Source organism: Dendropsophus ebraccatus, chromosome 2 (genome assembly GCF_027789765.1).
Source record: "Dendropsophus ebraccatus isolate aDenEbr1 chromosome 2, aDenEbr1.pat, whole genome shotgun sequence".
NCBI lineage: Eukaryota > Metazoa > Chordata > Amphibia > Anura > Hylidae > Dendropsophus > Dendropsophus ebraccatus.
This window is the reverse complement of record NC_091455.1, coordinates 134,016,749-134,037,722: the sequence shown is the minus strand read 5'-3', so window position 1 is coordinate 134,037,722 and position 20,974 is coordinate 134,016,749. Positions and strand designations below refer to the sequence as shown.

At 40.8% G+C, this 20,974-nt stretch overlaps 1 protein-coding gene across 1 annotated transcript in view; it reads right to left on the bottom strand.

Annotated features, from left to right (window-relative positions):
- ULK4 (unc-51 like kinase 4) overlaps window positions 1-20,974 on the bottom strand; it is a 653,509-nt gene that overhangs the window by 133,581 nt on the left and 498,954 nt on the right. The window contains exon 34 of the mRNA XM_069959686.1: window positions 9,555-9,740. Within this exon, the coding sequence (XP_069815787.1) occupies window positions 9,555-9,740 (186 nt within the window). The remainder of the gene's footprint in view (window positions 1-9,554; window positions 9,741-20,974) is intronic.

Below are 20,974 nucleotides of genomic sequence, written 5' to 3'. Positions count from 1 at the left end.
TCACTTCCTGTATAAAATGGTGATGTCACGACCCGACTCCCAGGGCTGTGCGGGCTGTGGCTGCTGGAGAGGATGATGGCAGGGGGACACTGAGGGACACAGGACACTGGAGGGACACTGAACATCCCTCTGCCATCATCCTCTCCAGCAGCCAAAGCCCGCACAGCTCTGGAAGTCGGGTCGTGACATCACCATGTTATCCAGGAAGTGAAGCCTTGATGCAGTAGTAAGTGCAGGGAAAAAAGCACTTTATAAGCATTTCCCATAATAAGTGTATATTGGTGATTTGTATAACTTTTAGGGGGCAATACAATACTTTAATAAAACATTTTTTACCGGACTTCTCCTTTAACTAACTCCTTTTCCTTATCTCATCACCTAAAAATTTGCCGCAGCACTAATCAGTACTTATGCTATAATCATATTATTTTGTCTCTGATGACTAATGGTAAATGAATGCCTTTGTTTAGTGACACGGCACCGCCCATAGAAAAGCAAAGCTGGTACCCAGTTGTCTCTTCCAAAACATCACACACTTCAAAGCTGAAGCTGCTCACCTGGCTGTTGTATTTGAGCTGAGTTAGTTTCACATTTTCCTCATCAATCTACAGGCACTGCCTTCCATTTCCATTTTGTCACATAATTCTTTTGATGAGGATATCAATTTCACCTTGCTGTCTCGAAGATCGACAGATGCCATCCTCTCCAGGAAATTGGATATTTTGTGAAGAATTTATGTTAGCAAGAAGACTGCAGGGCTTGTAGGTTACCATTATTATCTTGCGGAACACTTGACCTCAAGAGGTGACTGCACAAACTCCTCTTTTTTTGGCTTTAGGCAGAACAGCAGAAGCTGGGGACAGACGGACCCTCCAAACACACTCTTTTGTGTAGACCAAGCAGGGATTTAAAAATAAAACATATTTATACTTTGTTTTCTGAGACACAAAGGAGCATTGCATGTCCAAAAATAAATGTAGACTACGACCACTTACTCTTGTTCTGATGTGAGGCATGTCTACAATGAAGTGAAGGATCATCAGGTGCAAGTGCACGCAGTGCCAGGCTTTTAATTAGGGCTTTTAGTGGAAAAGATTTCAGATAGCACTAAAACCCCTCTCAGTGAATGCAGGATGTGGGGGCATAGAGCACATTTACCAAGACACAGTAACAAGAGGAATATCTCATTTCTGATCTGAAGACTAACATTGGCCCAGATTACTATTGTCTGCAGTGTCCAACATGACAACTGCATTATGCGACCTCTATTTTTCTATGGTATTCACAGATTTGACTCATGGTTCTTTAAAAAATTCTTGTGTATTTGCAAAAGGGAAATTTTAAACCACGTCCCTTTTTCAGGAAAAAAATCCAAACATGACGTTGTCGAAAAAGTGTACCCCAAACAGTGTACAGAAAAATGTGCACAAGGGGTAAGGCTATATGTATAGGGAAACTGTAATGCTTACATTATCACATAGTCTATAAACATATTTCTCATGCATTTGTCTAAAAGGGTAGGTGTCACCAGAAAATGACTTATTTTTTAAATAATGTTTTTATCTTAAACAGATTTGTAAAGAATTTTTGTGACACATTTTTAATTTTCCATTTTTCTATCTAGATTATAAAATAATCATTCTCACCACTGGGGCTCAAACTAAGCTGAGACTTCCTGTTCTGTCTGTAGTGATAAGAAGAGTCTGCTACAGTGATCTGTACAGCATTATGTCATGTGACACAGCGTCATGTGACACCAGTAGGTAGATCGCATCAACACAAGACAATAGCAGCTCCCTGTGGAATGACCTTTTCAAAGGTCACAGAGCATGCTCAACTATGTTTTACATTTATCTCAAGGGGACAGAGTATGTCTATTGTTGTCTATGTCCATAAGTCTTGCTGTAAAGCATGTCACTAAATGCTGTTTAAAACAGCTCAAGCAATATGAAAGCACCCATAACAAAGTAAAAATGTTGAAATAAATAGAAACTAAAAAAAGAAAATAGAAACAGATTAGAATAAAATAACAAGTTTTAGTATGTGATCAGTAAAAGAAAATTTAGGAGACAAATACCCTTTAACTTGTATATAAAGTGGCCAACCCCTTAAAGGAGTTATCCAGTGCTACAAAAACATGGCCACTTTCTTTCAGAGACAACACAACTCTTGTCTCCAGTTCAGGTGTGGTTTGCAATTTAAGAGTCACTGTCGTATATTTTATTTATATATATATATATATATATATATATATATATATATATATATATATATATATATATTTTTTTTTTTTTTTTGCAGAAATCAATAGTCCAGGCGATTTTAAGAAACTTTGTAATTGAGTTTATTAGCCAAATATGCCATTATCTGCATTTAAAAATCCTTTTTCAAGGTCCCCCCCTCCCTCCTCTTTTCCATCCACTGCAAAAAATCTGGAAATTGTGACTTGTTGCATCAGATGTACCCAGTCTGTTCTAGAGAGAGGGGAGGGGGGAGGAGGGAGTTAGCAGACAGCAGAAAGCAGATAACAGAGGATTACAGGCACGAGCTGGGTGACAGCTGTAATCAGAGCTCAGAGAGGTCAGTGGTGACTGTCAGAGGAGATAAAGGGCTATGTATTTGTAGATCAACTCTTTGTTGTCCTGTTTTGGTCTTTTATTTAGCTCTCTCCATAGGAGAACAATGAAGACTGAGGGAGAGCTTCAAACTGCTTTTTCCATGATAAAAATGCATTTTTTCGGCTAATAAACCCAATTACAAAGTTTCTTAAATTCGCCTGGACTATTGATTTCTGCAAAAAAAAATTCACGAAAGTGACACTTTAAGCTCCATTCACTTCAATAGAACAGAGCAGCAAAACCCCGCCCAAGCTGGAGACAAGAGTGGTGCTGTCTCTGAAAAAAAGTGGCCATGTTTTTATAGCACTGGATAACCCCTTTAAGCACTTCTTAATTTGGCTATGAATCATATTCACCAAGAATGGTAGTGAAGTATAAAAGGTTTTTCTTAAACACTTTTTGTTGGATCAGGTGACATCTACTCTCAATACCAACCTATAACATAAACCAGTATTTATTAGTTTTTGCACCCCTGGTTTCCAGCGAACCATAGCATGATATGCTCTACAACTAGTCCGATGCTCTACAATTAGTAACTCTGCTCCATAAGGATCACATACTATATGCCACCTTGGGACTTTAGTTTTCTACTACTGACATGAGGGAGCATTAGCATACAATGTGTGCCACTTCCATCACTTAGCACTACAGCTGAGCAGAGAGGCTGAGCATTCATTTTTAGAGAACGTTGCCAAACTGAAACAGTTTGGCCTCTCCCCTCAACACTATTTAGCACCCCTGTAGAGATGAGGATAACACCATAGGTGGACTAGAAAACTAACAGATCCGCAAGGAAATAGGTGCTGCAAGGCAGTGTGCATCACTACGCCTTGGAGAAATAACTGCTGAAGAGCACAGGACCAAATCAGGGGGCATTACCAGAGCCGGAGAATACGACCAGAGAGGCGGTGCAGGCCTAGGGACAGGTCTAGGCACAGGTCTAGGCCCTGCCTCATTGACACCATTAATGAAAAACTAAACATTTTTCAACTAAAAGACAGCACCAGGAGGATTTTGAAAAGGACTTTATCTCATCTCACGATCGGTACCAGTGGTTTGGAGGGGGTACAATGGGTACAGATTTGCTTTAAAGCGACTCTGTACCCACAATCTGACTCCCCCAAACCGCTTGTACCTTTGGATAGCTGCTTTTAATCCAAGATCTGTCCTGGGGTCCATTTGGCAGGTGATGCAGTTATTGTCCTAAAAAACAACTTTTAAACTTGCAGCCCATGCCAAACATGAGTATCTGTGCCTTAACTTTGGACCACTCCTCCGTCACTCCTCCCCACCCTCTTCATCATTAGGAATGCCACTGGAACATTTGTTCTATGTTGAACATTGCACAGGTGCTTAACGATCCAGCCCATGTGCCTGGCTGACACAGGTGTGGAATAGGAGGCAATCTGCCTGGAGCATTCCTAATGATAAAGAGGGTGGGGAGGAGAGACGGAGGGATGGTGCAAAGTTAGGGCACAGATATTCCCGTTTGGCATTGGCTGCAAGTATAAAAGTTGTTTTTTAGGACAATAACTGCATCACCTGCCAAACGGACCGCAGGACAGATCTTGGATTAAAAGCAGCTATTCGAAGGTAAAAGTGGTTTGGGGGGGTCAGATCGTGGTGTCCTGTGGATAGCTTAACAGTATATTTTTCTTGGAAAAAACCCTTTTGCAACTAAGTCATTTTACCCTCCCAACATAAGGTTGCTGATGTTGCTGGAGAGGCTATTTAAGTACTACAAGCCATTAGTCTAAATGTATGAAAACCAGTATTAACAGTTTCCCCTTTAAGAAACTGCTTGAAAAAAAAGCATTTTCCAGAATCAAAACCTTGTATGTCCATAAGCTGCGTTTAAGCGAGAGCCGCCTATGGTACAATACCAGACACTAAGCTACAATACCAGATACAGTCAACGTGGCACAAAAGTTGTCTGGTGACTAATTATCTATTTTCTCTTAAGAAAGCATGGTAATAGGGGAGCTGGGGCTCAGAATCGTCATATTTATATGGCCGATGTAACACAAAACCTTCAGAGATGGCAAAAGATGTGCCCTTTTCTTTTATCATGTATATGGAGTCCTTGTAGCCTGCAAAGATGGATCGGTATTAAAGAAGCACTTAAAGATTTTTTTTGCTTATATAGTGCAGCATAGGCTATTATTAGGTAATAATTCCTATTTCCCCACCGAAACAATGTTTTTGCTGCCTGCATTTCTCATTAAAAGGTACTCTGACGTCAGGTAAAAAAAATAACATACTGCTGAAGCATTTAGCATTGCTTACCTGTCTGTCCAGTTCTGAAACTACCAAAGATTTATTTGTTTTTGAGTCTTATTTTTGTTCTTATTGGTTGAGGAGTCACTTAGTAATACAATTTCTAGAATGCCTTGCTTTCCTTCAGCTCTCTATCACAGTCCTTTCACCCTACCTACTTCCCTCCCACAGCATTTCTACCATTTCCCTGCCCAAAGCTGAAAATCTAATTTCACTGCAGACTATTGCACATCAGGTAAGGCTCCTGTGATATCAGAGCATCATGCATGAGGGAGGAGTTGGAGAACTTTAGACAATAAACATTTTCTAGTGTTGTTCTTCTATTTTCAACCTTCTGTCAGGTGTGAATCATTTAAAAGCACGCTGAAGCCAGAACTATTAGTGCTGTGCTGTTTTCATGCATTTTTCTATGCAGAGAAATCCATTGCCACAAGAGAACAGGTATATGACTTATCACCACAACTACAGTGTTTTAGAAAGATTTGCAGCCTTTAGTCTAGGATCACACATTACACACATCTTTACCATGGTTTGGCTGTAAAGTGCTGTAAAAATTACATGTTTTTCCCATAATTAGTACAATTCACAGCAATTTAATTCTGCCTCTAGAAGCAGAGACCAAGACAGAACACAGAAAATGGAGGAGCACTGCCTAAACTTCCCTCTTATCTCTGACCACCAATTAGGTTATGGGCTATGTGGGCTTTTGTGAATACTTGTATTCGCACCATGAACTATGAAGACAGTGCTTAGACCAAGGTTGCTTTTGCAATGTAATCCTTTTCTTGCTGTGATCGCCTCTGCTTCCTTCCTGCTTATACAGCACCTTGCAAGTTCAGTGCATCAATAAGTGCATAAGTCATTCCCAGCCCAGTGCCAGTCTGTCTGGTCCAGTGCGTTTTCTCCATCACTTTGTTATGGAGTGGCTAGGGGGCTTACAAGTAGGTACTCTCCAGCAGTTTGCCAGTAAAGGGAAAAGAAGTCCACGTATGAGTACTGCTGGCAAGCCTCCCAGCTCTGACCATGCCCCCTGAAAATAGGAGGATGAGAAATAGTTATGCACCATGAAGGGAACTCTCAGGAGCTGGCCTACAGCAGTGACAGCACTAAAACCACCATGTCAACACTACAAGGGTTTATCTTAATATAACTCTGCATGTTTTTAAAGTTTATTCAAAAGTATAGGTATTCTTTAAACTAATTCTAAACTAGTCATTTTGGTAGCAAAGCACATACTAGCTGCGTATATGTGAACATTACATAACCTTTATCTGCAATGGTATAACCAATTTAAATATATTACACGCTGTGGCTCATAAAAAAGGAATTTCGTCTTGCATATGCTCATTCAGTCTTGTGGAAGGAACACAGTACTTACAATGTTATGGGGCTGCTTTGTGGAACATTAACAACGTATATTCTAGCTATACATTGCTGTGCTTCTGTGTTCATCAGTGTACAATTAGACTGTAGATGGCTTCGCTGTATGGGGTAATGTTCATTTACGTGATCCCATATTGGGCATTACTTTTGAAAATAGTGTTTAGTGGAAATGAATTTCCAGAACTGATGAAGATTGAGGTTCCCAGCATAACACATATAACATAAAATATCAATGATGATAATAATAATAGTGTTATCTGCAACCCAGTGCAGAGAGTTATATTTGCTGCTTGTTTCTGGGAGTGAATCTGCCATGTTAACATAAAAACCCAAACCACGGGCTGTAGAGCTGAACATTAACACACTGATTACATTTGTTATAAACTTATGATGTAGTTTACTGGACACATTACTATGTAATAGCCTCTTTTAAAACCATTATAAAAATGTAGTGTACAGATGTCTTTTACTAGCAAAGTTTCTGTTCTTTCCAAATATCCAAGGTGGCTTAAAATCTCTCTTATTACATTTGCCTGTCTGCTGTGAGATTTAACCTAGCTATGTGGTACACAATAATACCTATTTGCAAAGCATTTTCCACTTGCTCCCTTATCGTAAGGATGTTCCAAAAAGACAATAAAATAATTCATTGCTATAAAAAGACTGGAGGTTGTACAAGCAACAAATGTGAACAGAAAAGACAATATAAAAAGGCTGGTGTGTGAGTAGATAAAAGGGGAAAGAAAACTAATCACAATCCATAGGGCACAGATAGCAGAACTAGCAGATAGCTAGCATGTTTCTTATGCTTCTTTTAAAATTACATTATACAAAAAAGTAGTTTCCTAGACAGTAAATCCAAGACAAAGAATCATGTGAACATTAAAGCGAATGTACCACTACTGTAAGGTACATCGCTTTTTTGCTTTTTTTACATGAACAGTCAGGCACCGACGCAGTGATTGCATGTGTGTTGCATGTGAATGTTTTTTTATTTCTTGTGGATTTGCATTCCACTTATTGTGTATTTACTTTATTGATGTGGCACAGATCTGATGCTTATGGCATAGGCATTGGACATGGGGTCTCTCTCCATATTGGATTATAGCTGTCAATCTCAACTGACAAATCTAAATATTTGTAAAAGATATGTCTTCTACTACAGGCCCAAGAAACAAGGTCAATGTTTCATCACAAGAACAATATACTGTACAGACAACTTTGGGGCATTAGAATTGTCAAAATGATAGAGTAATGGTATGTTCACACGCAGTACTTTGGGATTTTTAAATTACTTTTTTTATACTTAATTTTTAAGTGGTAACTTTTACTGCCATAGGATAAAATGCAATATCCTTTTATCAGCTGTTTACACAAAAAAAACTGCTAAAAACTAACCAAATGGCAGCATAAAATGGCCGAAATTTTCAGATTTTTTGAATGAATTTTTTCTAACGTTCGAAATACCGACTGATTATGCCCTTACTGACCTGATTATAACCTTACAGCAATGATTACCATCACTTAATACCGCTATTTTGTTTAAGTAATTTATTAAGAATTTAATAATGATTCTTATATACGACTCAAACAAAGCACATTAGGGCACATTCATCAAAGATGCTCCCCTGTGAACACCATGGAAAGGACACAGGTTCTTGACTCTCCCATGGTTTACACCAGGTGTAAGCCTCACTCACCTTTAGGGGGTAATGTTTAGGGAGGGGGGGGGGGGGACAAGATAATTTATCATGGTTTAGGTCTGGAATGGAAGCATGTCTATACTGCCCCTCCCCCAGTCCCCCAACCAAAGAGGCGATGATACTGGAAGAGTACCTGCCACTCTATAATTTACTAAATAAGTGTTAAGCATTTCAAATTTCACAAGGTGTTCTAGTTTGAGCTATTGGGCTAGAGCATGCAATCTTACAGGTATCAACCAGTAAAATATAAAACTTTCTGACAGTTCACATGCAGCTGAGGATCTATTATCTTGATCGACTGAGGGATATGCATGGACATTTCAGTCCTCTCCCTCCTGTCTGGTAAGGCTTTCGATGCATATTTGGAAGAAAAGACATATTAGCATTGCTTAGTGTGTCCAAATACTATAAAGTAAGCTGGTCTCTGTAGATTACAGGAGTTCCCTAGTTTACCTTCTGATTGCACAATAATAAAAGTTATATATTGATTTCTACAATTTTCTGGAAAAATATCAATTGCATTTGTAGGAAGGCTGCGTATAAATCTTCTTTAGTGATTCTGACATTACAGTTGGATCCATAATACACTAAGCATATTGATAATAAGCGCTTTCATATGAACTGAATGTAATATATGCTGTATTTATAGAGACTGATATTGTAGAAGGTGTTATCAGGGATAACAACAACCTTTTTCAACTATAAGGCTTAAGGCTCTGTTCCCACACAGTATTTCCGCTCAGTATTGTGGTCAGTATTTTGCAACCAAAACCAGAAAATGGAATGAAAACACAGAACACACACTAAAATTTAGTAGATGGCTGTAATTTATTTAATCTATTTTGTAATCTATTTTAAAACAACTGCCTTCGTTTTAAAATAATGGTTGTTATTTGCCATTTAATGATGGCCATCCACTAAATTTTAGTGTGTGAACATAGCCAGCCTTTCTGTTTTTTTATTCCACTTCTGGTTTTGGTTACAAAATACTGAGTGGGAACATAGCCTAAAGGGGTATTCCAGAGATCTAATAAAAAAAAAATGCCCAAAAAGCATATAGGTGCAATCACCGATTGTTTGATACCTTACTTGCCTGGTCTTAGTCCTGGATTCAAACTTTTACAAATGAATCTAGTTTTAGACTATGGCGCCTGACCAGAAAACTACATTTCCCAACATGCATTGCCCCTCATAGGAAACTTCCTCAAACCCACCAACCACTGGCTTGTCCTGCTTTGGCTTGGTTATTACTGATAGGTGTAGGTAGATACAGAAGACGTTATAGGTTGCCTGGCCCACAGAAAAGACAGTGATCACATGTCCTCTGTCTCAGAAGGTAGGAGGAGGACAGAGGAGTGGAGATGGAGTGGACCAGGCAGTAAGGATTTTCGGAAGCTTCAGGGTGTAAGACAGCATGTGATACAGACAAACAGACCAATTCGTATATGAGAAACCTATTACAAACAAGTTTAGATTAAGGGTAGGGATTCAACAGGGTTAATTTATTTTAACTGGAATACCCCTTTATATGAAATGATACAGTGTAAGCAAAATCAATGTTCCAGTGACTTACCAGCCTTTTAATCACTCTCAGCAGTAGTTTCTGTTGTTTGGGTTCTCGCTTGGACACTAGAACTTGTGCAAAACTTTCCATATTGTCTGGAGTCATACTATCTTGGGTGTCTCCTCCATAGAGCTGGACCATCAATGACAGGCATTGCGATGAGTTTTCATAGATTTCCGGGTCTTCTGATGGCAGCTAAAATGAAACCTCAAATGTTATTTGTACAGAAGAAGGTTTTATATAGGTTATATATTCATTATTATTTCCTAATAACAACTTGATTCAAGTAAAATGTCATTTTCTGATTATGCATACTCTTTAAGAGGGAATGTGTTGTCTAGATTTTCTATTACTAATTAGAGTCAAATACTAAAACATGATCTTTTATTCTAATCTGTTTCTATTTTCTGACTGGCTTTTTTTACTTACCTATTTGTACATTGTTATGCGGGCTGTCATTTTGTCTAAGTTTTGTAACAGCATTTAGTGACATGCTTTACAGGAAACCTCATGGGCATATACAACAATAGACAACGTCTGTCTCCTTGAGATGAATGTAAGGGTGTCTTTACACAGAGAGATTTATCTGACAGATTTTTAAAGCCAAAGCCAGAGGAGACATTTCAGTGTTTCCTTTATGACCTGTCCCCTGTCTATAGTCTGTTTCTGGCTTTGGCTTTAAAAATCTGTCAGATAAATCTATCTGTGTAAAGGCACCCTTAAAGCGACTCTGTACCCACAATCTGACCCCCAAACCACTTGTACCTTCAGATAGCTGCTTTTAATCCAAGATCTGTCCTGGGGTCCGTTCGCCAGGTGATGCAGTTATTGTCATAAAAACAACTTTAAATCCTGCAGCGCTGTGTCTAACGGCTGGGGCTTACATTTGTATATGCATTAGGCTGGCACACCCTCTCTGTCCTTCCTCCCCACCCTCCTCATCATTAGGAATGCTCCAGGCAGATTGCTTCCTATTCCCCACCTGTGTGTATAATGAGCATGGGCTGGATCGTTAATACACCTGTGCAAAGCTCAAACAGCAGTAAATGTTCCTGGATCATTCCTAATGATGAGGAGGGTGGGAAGGAAGGACGGAGAGGTGGTGCCAGCATAATGCATATACAAATGTTAGCCCCGGCCGTTAGACACAGCGCTGCAGGATTAAAAGTTGATTTTATGACAATAACTGCATCCCCTGCCGAACGGACCCCAGGACAAATCTTGGATTAAAAGCAGCTATCTGACTGTACAAGTAGTTTGTGGGGGCCTTTGAATAGCTCCAAAGGGAGCGGTTATTGTATTGATCCTATCTATCTACTGGTGTTGTAATACTGGTGCTGTAATACTGTACAGATCACTTTACAGCAGCCTCCTTGTAACACTAAAGGCGCTATTCCACGGAATGATTATCGTTCATAAACTCGCTCCAACGACCTCTTGTTAACGATCACCAAACAATTTTTTTTTAGCGAACGATAACACATAACGTGAACAATATTTGTAGTTTAACGATTATTTTGTGGTCGTTACATGGTTGTTTAAAATGTTCGCCAGGGTGATCATGACCATACGACACCTACTTTTTTTTAAACCTTTTTACGAACGACTGAAGGATTTTTAATTTTACGAACCGATTAGCGAATTATCTTTCAAAGACCAACAATTTTTTTCGACACGCTGAAAAACTATTTTGAACGACAATATAACGATTTCGACTTTGTTGTTCGCTCGTTTACACCAATTCCACGAAGCGATAATCATTAACGAGTGGTCGTTGGAGCAAGTTTATGAACGATAATCGTTTCATGGAATAGGGCCTTAAAGTGAGAACAGAAACCAGTGGTGAAAATGAAAACTGCAACATTTCAAGATTATTTTATAAGCCATTTTATAAGCTATTTAATATTTTAGAGCTTTATCCAAGTTCAGCAGCCCCAGCTAATCAAATGCCGATCATTCAGGTTCGGATCGACTCGAACCCGAACCTGGTTCGCTCATCTCTATTAATAACCTAACTTGCCTACAGTACTATGTATATTCAAACTGCACCCAAACGTATTAATAACCTAACTTGCCAACAGTACTATGTATATGCAAACTGCACCCAAATGTATTAATAACGTAACTTGCCAACAGTACTATGTATATGCAAACTGCACCCAAATGTATTAATAACTTAACTTGCCAGCAATACTATGTATATGCAAACTGCACCCAAAGATAATTTGGGGACATTACTAATTGTTTTGAGTGGAGTTTCTGGTTAGTCTTGATTATGTATTTTAAAAGGTTGACTAAGTAGACAGAAGGTAGGTTCACACACATTCTTTTGTTTGGCCATTCAATGCCCCTCTTTTAGGACGTCCGTCATTTTGAGTCCAAAAAACGTTCCACTATTTTAAAATCTTGGCGCAATTTCAAAATAAAAGACATTGCTTTGCATTAAAATGACAAACGTTCATAAAAAGATGGTGTGTGAACATAGCCAGACAGAGTAAACTGCAACAGAAGTTTTTTCAATGCATTATATGGTACATTAAATGGTGCCTTTAAATATATTAGTAGGCAAAACAATAAGTACCGTGGCAAAATCAACAGAAAAATAAATATGCTGTCAAAACTGGTGGTGTCATAAAGTGGTAAATTGTTGCTGCTATCTTATATCCACTATAAATATTGTTGGAGTAAAATCAATACAAAGAATGTAAAGGTCTACACATCCTGCAAGTTACTGCAGGTGATATGTCATAAAACTATCTGATTAATAAATGTATGAAAGGAAGAGCCTATATAAACCCTTCTATAGACACATGGGGGCTGCATACATGAAATGAGGCAATATATTGTACTAGATGATATCTGCAGAATCATACTACATGCACCTGAGAGAGTAAAGCAAGTAATACTGCGGTGGCAGACTAGTGTATGACTGATGGCTGCACTTTCTAGAGCTGTCAATTTGTCATCTCTCACAAGCTATAATTCCACGTTGAAGAAACAAGAGAAAAAAAATCTATTTTCAGAATGACTGCATCAAGCAGCTACTCTAAGCAACATGAAATAGCTTTTCTTTTCAGTGGACGTGAAAGCTAGGCTTTCACCCCACAAATCATAGCACATAAGTAAATTGCATTGATTTACTTCCTCCACAAGGAACCTCTCTCTCTGAGGTATTCACTTAGGTAGCAACAACCTTGAAATACCAATCAGAAGATGCTAATAAAAAACAGATTTATGAGGTATTTAGGGGTAAGACACAAATTACAGAGCTCTGCAGCTCAAGATACGCAGGACATACAAATCTACGTAGTACAGGAGACTGCCCGCAAGGTGACTGAATAGCTTTCTGTAAACTCACAGACAAGTGCGGGAAAAAAAACATGTGAAAATATTTAGTTATAAAATGCATTGATTGTCTGAAGGTATTAACTACGGTGCCTGTAATATCCTTACACTGGGAAAACTACTAAAACTGGTCATTTCTAACACAGTAAGTATCTTCCGGTTTTTAAGATTTTACAGACATCAGGTATGAGGTTATAAGTACTGAGATTTTGACACCCCTCTCTTCCCCTTTGAGAGAAGAACATGATCTATGGGCATTCATAAAAAATAACCTCCATGTGCCTCCATTAGATTGCATTGGCTGATAAGATAATATAGGCTGTTAGGCTATCACTCAGTATGGATGTCCATATTTGCATGCTTGACTGAAGTTCAATCTACACAGCAGACAACCAGGGCTGTATTTACCACTAGGCAACCATGGTCCGGTGCCTGGGGCAGCACCTTGCAGGGAGGCAGCACCAGGGAGCAGGGGGAAGCAAACAACTTTTTATTTTTTTTTCCTAGTCTCCCACCTCCCATTCAGACTTTCCAGAAAATCTAGTGTCTTCTCAAGGGGGTGGGAGTATGGTGGTATTGGTCAGGTCTGGTATAGTGGGGTTATCCAGTCACATTATGGCGGTATTGGTAAGGTCTGGTATGGCAGTGTTATCCAGTCACAGTATGGCGGTATTGGTCAGGTCTGGTATGGCGGTGTTATCCAGTCACAGTGTGGTGATATTGGTCAGGTTTGGTATAGTGGGGTTATCCAATCACAGTATGGCAGTATTGGTAAGGTCTGTTATGGCGGTGTTATCCAGTCACAGTATGGTGTTATTGGTCAGGTCTGGTGTGGCAGTGTTATCCATTCACAGTATGGCAGTATTGGTCAGGTCTGGTATAGCGGTGTTTTCCAGTCACAGTATGGCAGTATTGGTAAGGTCTGTTATGGCAGTGTTATCCAGTCAGAGTATGGCGGTATTGGTCAGGTCTGGTATGGCGGTGTTATCCAGTCACAGTATGGTGATATTGGTCAGGTCTGGTATAGTGGGGTTACCCAGTCACAGTATGGCAGTATTGGTAAGGTCTGGTATGACAGTGTTAAATGTGACGCCTGGAGCTATTACCTACTTATCTACCAATCATAATGCCAATTGATGAGCGAAGATGAGGCTCCTTCAGGTTAAGTGCCTAGAGCAGGGGTCCCCAAACTTTTCACACAGGGGGCCAGTTCACTGTCCCTAAGACAGTCGGAGGGCCGGACTATAAAAAAAAAAAAAAAAAAAAAACTATAATCAAATCCCAGCGCAAAATGCCACAACGCCCCCCCCCCCCCCCCAAAGTGAAAAGCATCCCTCTTTTTTTCCACCCCTCACCCAGCCCCCACTCAACCCCTCACTCCCCCCTCAACCAGCGTCCCCTAACTCCCCCTTCACACCCTCAACCAGCCCCCTCACCCCATATACTAATAATGTATCCCTGCATTGTCCCCCATATAGTTATATTGTCCCCCTGCAATGTCCCCCATATAGTTATATTGTCCCCTGCAATGTCCCCCATATAGTTATAATGACCCCCATATAGTTATAATGACCCCCTGCAATGTCCCCCATATAGTTATATTGTCCCCCTGCAATGTCCCCCCATATAGTTATATTGTCCCCTGCAATGTCCCCCATATAGTTATAATGCCCCCCTGCAATGTACCCCATATAGTTATAATGCCCCCCTGCAATGTCCCCCATATAGTTATAATGCCCCCCTGCAATGTCCCCCATATAGTTATAATGACCCCCATATAGTTATAATGACCCCCTGCAATGTCCCCCATATAGTAATAATGTCCCCCATATAGTTATAATGACCCCCTGCAATGTCCCCCATATAGTTATATTGTCCCCCTGCAATGTCCCCTATATAGTTATATTGTGCCCCTGCAATTCTCCCCATATAGTTATTATGGCCCCCTGCATTGCTACAAAAAAAAAAAACTTATACTCACCTAATACTGTGTTCATCTCTTCTAGCCTCTTCAGCCGGTCAGTCGCCGGAGGGATCCCCCAGCAGGAGCAGCGACGTCATCACTGCCCCTGCCGGAGGATCCCTCAGAGATCATTTCCAGGTTACATCCCAGGCGGGGGGTTGGTGGTCCGTGCGGTGGCGAGGAGGCTGGCGGCAGGGATAACATCTGACACTGCTCCGGGATCTGCGGTCCGTTGCACCAGACCGCAGATCCCGGAGCAGGACCGCAGATCTCGGAACAGTATGAGATGTCGCCCTGCCGCCAGCCTCCTCCGCGCCGCACGGACCACCAACCCCCCCGCCTGGGATGTAAACTGGAAATGATCTCTGAGGGATCCTCCGGCAGGGGCAGTGATGACGTCGCTGTACCTGCTGGGGGATCCCTTCGGCGGGGATGTCAGCAGCAGTGTGGATGCGGGGCAGGGGCTGGCGTGATCCGGAAGGGGGAACTCTTTTATTGGAACCCTGGCCTAGAGCAAAAGCAGCTGTTAATACGGCCCTGCAGACAAGGGTCCTCTTTCTTATATCAACACAGAGGTGTATAGGCTATTACCACACAGGACTAGTGTTGAGCGAAACTGTCAAAATATTCGGGTTCAGCAACATTCTCCAAATACTCTGTATTTGATCCCAGCAGCTGCAGAAGTTGAATGCTGCACTAGGGGTGCCTGGAAAACATGGATACAGCCTACGGCTGCGTTCACACACAGTGTATTTCAGTCAGTGTTTGGTCTGCATTTTTGCAACCTCAACCAGGAGTGGATTGAAAACACAGAAAGACTCTGTTCACACAATGTTGAAATTGAGTGGATGTCCGCCATATAACGGTAAGTAACTGCCGTTATTTCAATACAACAGCCGTTGTTTTTAAATAACAGCAAATATTTGCAGTTATATTGCGGCCATCCACTCAAATGTGTGAACATTGCCTTTCTGTGTTTTCAATCCACTCCTGGTTTTGGTTGCAGTAAGAGGACCACAATACTGACTGAAATATACTGTGTGTGAACCCAGCCTATGGCTGTATTCATTTTTTTCAGGAATCCCTAGGACAGCATGTAACTTCTGCAGCCCCTGGGATCAAACACATTGGGGGAGATTTATCAAAGGGTGTAAAATTTAGACTGGTGTAAACAGCCCACAGCAACCAATTACAGCTCCTCTTTCCTTTCACCAGAGTTGGAAGCTAAACTGTGATTGGTTGTTTTGGGCAGTTTGCAGCAGTCTACACCCTTTCATAAATCTCCCCCAGAGTGTTTGGAGAATGTTACTGTATGGAAATTAAACCCATGACCCCAGAGTGCAGCATAAAATCAAATGAAAATGTTTTCAGTGGATCAGTTTGGTGTGAATCCACATTAGGATGGGGAAATCTAGTGATCAGAGCAGCTGAGAAAGAAACTTGGTCATAACCTTAAGGGTGCATTCACACCTACAGGATCCGCAGCAGATCTGCAGCAGATCCGCAGCAGATTTGTTGCTTCAGGTTGGATGCTGTGTTCAGTTATTTAAATGAAATCTGCTGTGGATCTGCTGCGCATCCGCAGCAGATCCGCTGCGGATCCGCAGCAGAAAGTCAGCTGCGGATCCGGTAAGTGTGAACGTACCCTTAGGCCCTGTTCCCACTGAGCAAAACTAGCGGAATTCTGTTAGCCTCCCACTCATAATGGGAGTCTATGGGAAGTGCGTGCTCCTGCTCTGTCCGCGCTGAAGAATGAACATGTTCAATACGGCAATAAGGGGGATAACTAAATTTTTAAATATTAAATCAGCAACAGATATTCATTTGAATGTGCACTAACTGTTCCACTATATGGCGCACTAATGGGAGACTTAACTATTTGTGGGGCACTGATGTGTTACTATTGGGGGGAATTAACTATTTGTGGGGCACTAGTGGGGTTATTAACTATTTGTGGGACACTCTGACAGTGCCAGGAGGGCCAAAAATGGGGTAAGGAGGAGAGAGGTAGCTCTAACAGAAAGAGGTTAAGAATGAAATCATGCTGGTGTGTGTAAACTGCCAGGTGAGTAGAGGGATGGGTTACGGAGAAAGGAGTGCTGCACTGTGATGCTAGTTTACAGGTGGGGCAGTATTTGGTGTTGGGTTACTGCAGATGGAGCAGTATTTATTTCTGCACTTATATATACATTATGCACTTATTTATATTGGAAGCACATAGTCTGGGATATACTGTGCACAACATGGCAGTATCTGACATTTAGAAGTGGTACATGTTTGTTGGAGAGGCCCGAGCATCAATATGGATTTGCAGGTGAGGCCCGAGAACAAAAGTTTGAGAAGCACTGGTCTAGAGCACAGGTGTCAAACTTGCAGCCCTCCAGCTGTTGCAAAATTTTGGCTAAGCATGATGGGAACTGCGGTTTTGCAACAAATGGAAGGCCTTAGTTTTACACCCTTGGTATAGAGCACGGATGGGGAAGCTTCGGTCCTCCAGCTGTTGTAAAACTACAATTCCCATCATGCCTGGACAGCCCACATGGGCCACTATTTTTGTAGAACAGTGTAATAAACCACAATTAATGGTTGCAGTTCTGAAAGTTCAGAACACTACTAGATAGCGTTCTCTGATAAAGTGTCAGTGTAGTATTGTTAATAAATATGTACCAGAGACAATGCAGCCACTATAATTTGTAAAAAAAAAAAAAGTCAGGTTAGTAAAAGCAATGAGAAGTGTAATTTAGTATGTGAACATTCATAATGCATGTGTTCTTATAATTAATCCCATAGAAAGTTCCCTTTCCAGATGCAGGAGCTTCCAGAAACGTCTAATAGTATCTAGCAAAGAACTTGTGAACACATCTTTCATGTTTCAGGACCATTTTTCGTCTCTCCTTGCTATCAAGATGGATTGATTGAGGTTAATAGTAGGTATAGGCATTACATCATTTGCCATTCTCACTCAGTGCTAACATTTCCACAATTTAATGAATAGAAAATGAATATATTTTAGGGTATAATGAGCTCATCTGCATTTCATTAATACTAACTGCAGATACAATAAAGGCCACCATTCTTCATGAGTTAATGCAATGAAAGAAATTACCACAATTTCTTCGTTGCATAATGTATTGTGATTGGTGTCAGATATTTCAATTTAACCAGGGACTTTGCATTCACTCTTGCTTTTCAGCTTGATGAAGCGTTATAGGGCATGCATATCATGAACATTATAAATAAGAAGTTAGCTGCTTCCGAACAGATTTCTGTTTACTGTGACAACCAGGAATATGCTCAGATGGTCTTGTGTGGACTTCTAGTACTCCAGGAGTGGATGTTAAAAAAGTGAGGCGATATTTATTCAGACTCCAACCACTCAATGGTATGTTGCCCATCTCCATGGTATGTGATAGAAAGTACATATTAAACATTGATAATCTATCTTCAATTATTAACTTTACAAGGCATCCAAGCTCATATATTGTATACATGTGCGGTGAGTATATAAACTGACACTCACATTTTGATGTCTTCAACATAGACTATTCACTTGTAGTAATACAAAGTTCTGGCTGTACATATCTTTCACTGGAGGTACTTGGCTAGCGTTCCTTCCCCTGTGGCAACGTTTCGGGAAAAGGAGCTCCCTTAGTCATGCACACAGGTGGATGGGACCCAGTCAGCTAAATCCATTTGTATGTCCATCCTACTGATTAAATCACAGTACAGATTATGCATATATAAATCCAACAATCACATTTAGGTGTGCCCGCCATTTTCCAGCGTGGGGGGGGGGGGGGCGCGCATGTGGCCCCACCTTCAGTGCTTCATGCGGGGTCGGTGCCAGGGAATGAAAAAAAGGACCATGGCACCAGCATCCCCCACGCTGATTATGGTCTGTTCATAAAAAAACTTAAAGCAATGTAATTTTATTAGTGATGAGGGAATAGTGAAATATTCGAATATTCAATATTCGTACGAATATCTCCCGAATATTCGTTCCCATTAAAGTCTATGGGAACAAGCATTTGATTATTGAAAAACATCTATTCGACCACTTGGAGGTAAAAACCGAAAGCTGGGGGATTTGAACGCTTATCGAATATTTGGCGTACTATTCGATAATATTCTATAGATCGAATACCTTACTATTCGATCGAATATCTATTCGATCAAACAGTATTCGCTCATCACTAAATTTTATTTGCTATAATTTTACCTTTCCATAAGATTAGCATTGGTTGATTTTGAAATAATTTACCAAACTTGGGTTCTTTTTGTATAATGGTCCAATTGTTCACCACGTTACGTATCATCTAACCGTATTGATCATTATGTCTGTTTGTCTGGTTTTTTGTCTATCCTTTTTCTTTTTAGTGCTGTTTTTATTGTAAGCTTTCTGTAAAAAATTGTTAACCATTTTGTTTCTACAGTCCAACAGTTTCAACATTAGATGTACAAAGCTTGTACACAAATATACCACAAAATGAAGGGATGCTATTTATTTGATAATCATTGCAGAAAAACACACAACGAACAACACAATGATAGGTTTCCTGGACATCATACTGCCCACAAATTATTTTAGTTTTGACCAAGATTATTATTTGCAAACTTATGGTGTTTCCAAAGGGTCAGCAGCAGCACCCAGATTAGCAAATATTTTTATGGAAATGTTTGAGAGACAGTATATTTTTGAGGTGCCAGACATGAACACGTCGTTCACGTGGTACAGATACGTGAAATACCTGTTTATGTTGAACTAGGTTAAACTGGTTCTCGGCTGCTCCCAGGAACACTTCACGGGCACGGAACACTGTCGGATCTATTATCCTCCTTTTCAGGCCTGGCCGCCTATCAAGGGAAGTTAAAGTCGCCTCACCCTGGACTGCTGGTCGCAGGCTGAGAGTTTCTAGGTGTGGAAAGACTGGCAATGCTCTGTGACCATCTGATTCCCGCTGTCTGCTTACTCCGTGCAGCGGGTGGATACAGTGTAAGGAATGCCTGGAAAACTGGGATACAGCCATTGGCATTGGCTGTATCCCAGTTTTCTAGGCGTTCCCTACACTGTATCCACCTGCTGCATGGAGCGTGCAGACAGCGGGAATCAGACGCCGAGATTTCTGGTTCATACGAACCAGAGATCCGGCAAGTTCGCTCATCTCTACTAATTACCCATTAAGTAGGTATGGGGGGGTTGTTTCCATCTGAACTAGTCACAGCTGTGGAAAATAATCTGTAATCACGCTTGCAGCATCAAAGAGGCTCCTGCATTGGTAATCATGCCCAGAGAGGCATGCTAACAGACAATTCCTTCCCGCTAGCTGTGACCTGCCGTCAGGCAGGAGTTAACCGCAGCTAAATTAAAAAAAAAACAACAAAACAATTAACTCACCTGGGGCCCATTCCCGGTATCGGCGCGACTCCTGTACTGTTTCCAGCACAAGCAGTGATCTCCGAACTGCTCCCGGGCAGCTGAATGTCTCATTGGAAAGGCTCAGAGATGCTCGGGTGCCGGGAGAGCTTCAGGAGAATGAGAGAGGCTTCGGCAACTTCTGTCGCCTCTTTCATTCTTCCGAAGCTCTCCCGGCAGCCGAGTATCTCTGAGCCTCTCTGACGAGACGCTCGGCTCTCCGGGAGAGGTTCGGGGATCTTCGTCTCCAGCGCAGGCAGTGTACGTCACAATGCCTTTGCCGGGAACGGTATGGGAGGCGCGCCGATACCGGGAACGGACCCTAGGTGAGTTAACAGTTTTTGTGGTGGGTTAAAAAGTCGTCTCATACTCCAGAAAATATGGTATGTAAGGAAACATTACATTTAGTATTGTTATGCTGTATTTTTACTTTATTAGCCAAAATAGGGATGATTGGTTCCCTTTAAGCATTCAGATGAAGCTACAAACTAATCAGATTCCACTAGTGACAAATAACAATAAAATACATTTTAACCTCTTAAAAGGGGTTATCCAGAATTTAAAAAATACATAGTTGCTTTCTTCAATTTATCTCTGATTTATCATGATTGACATGTGCTAGTAGGCCTACATAATGGCCAAAATTTATACCAGCTCCATAACTGGTGCAGATTTCTCAGACCACCACATGGATTAACCAGATTTTCA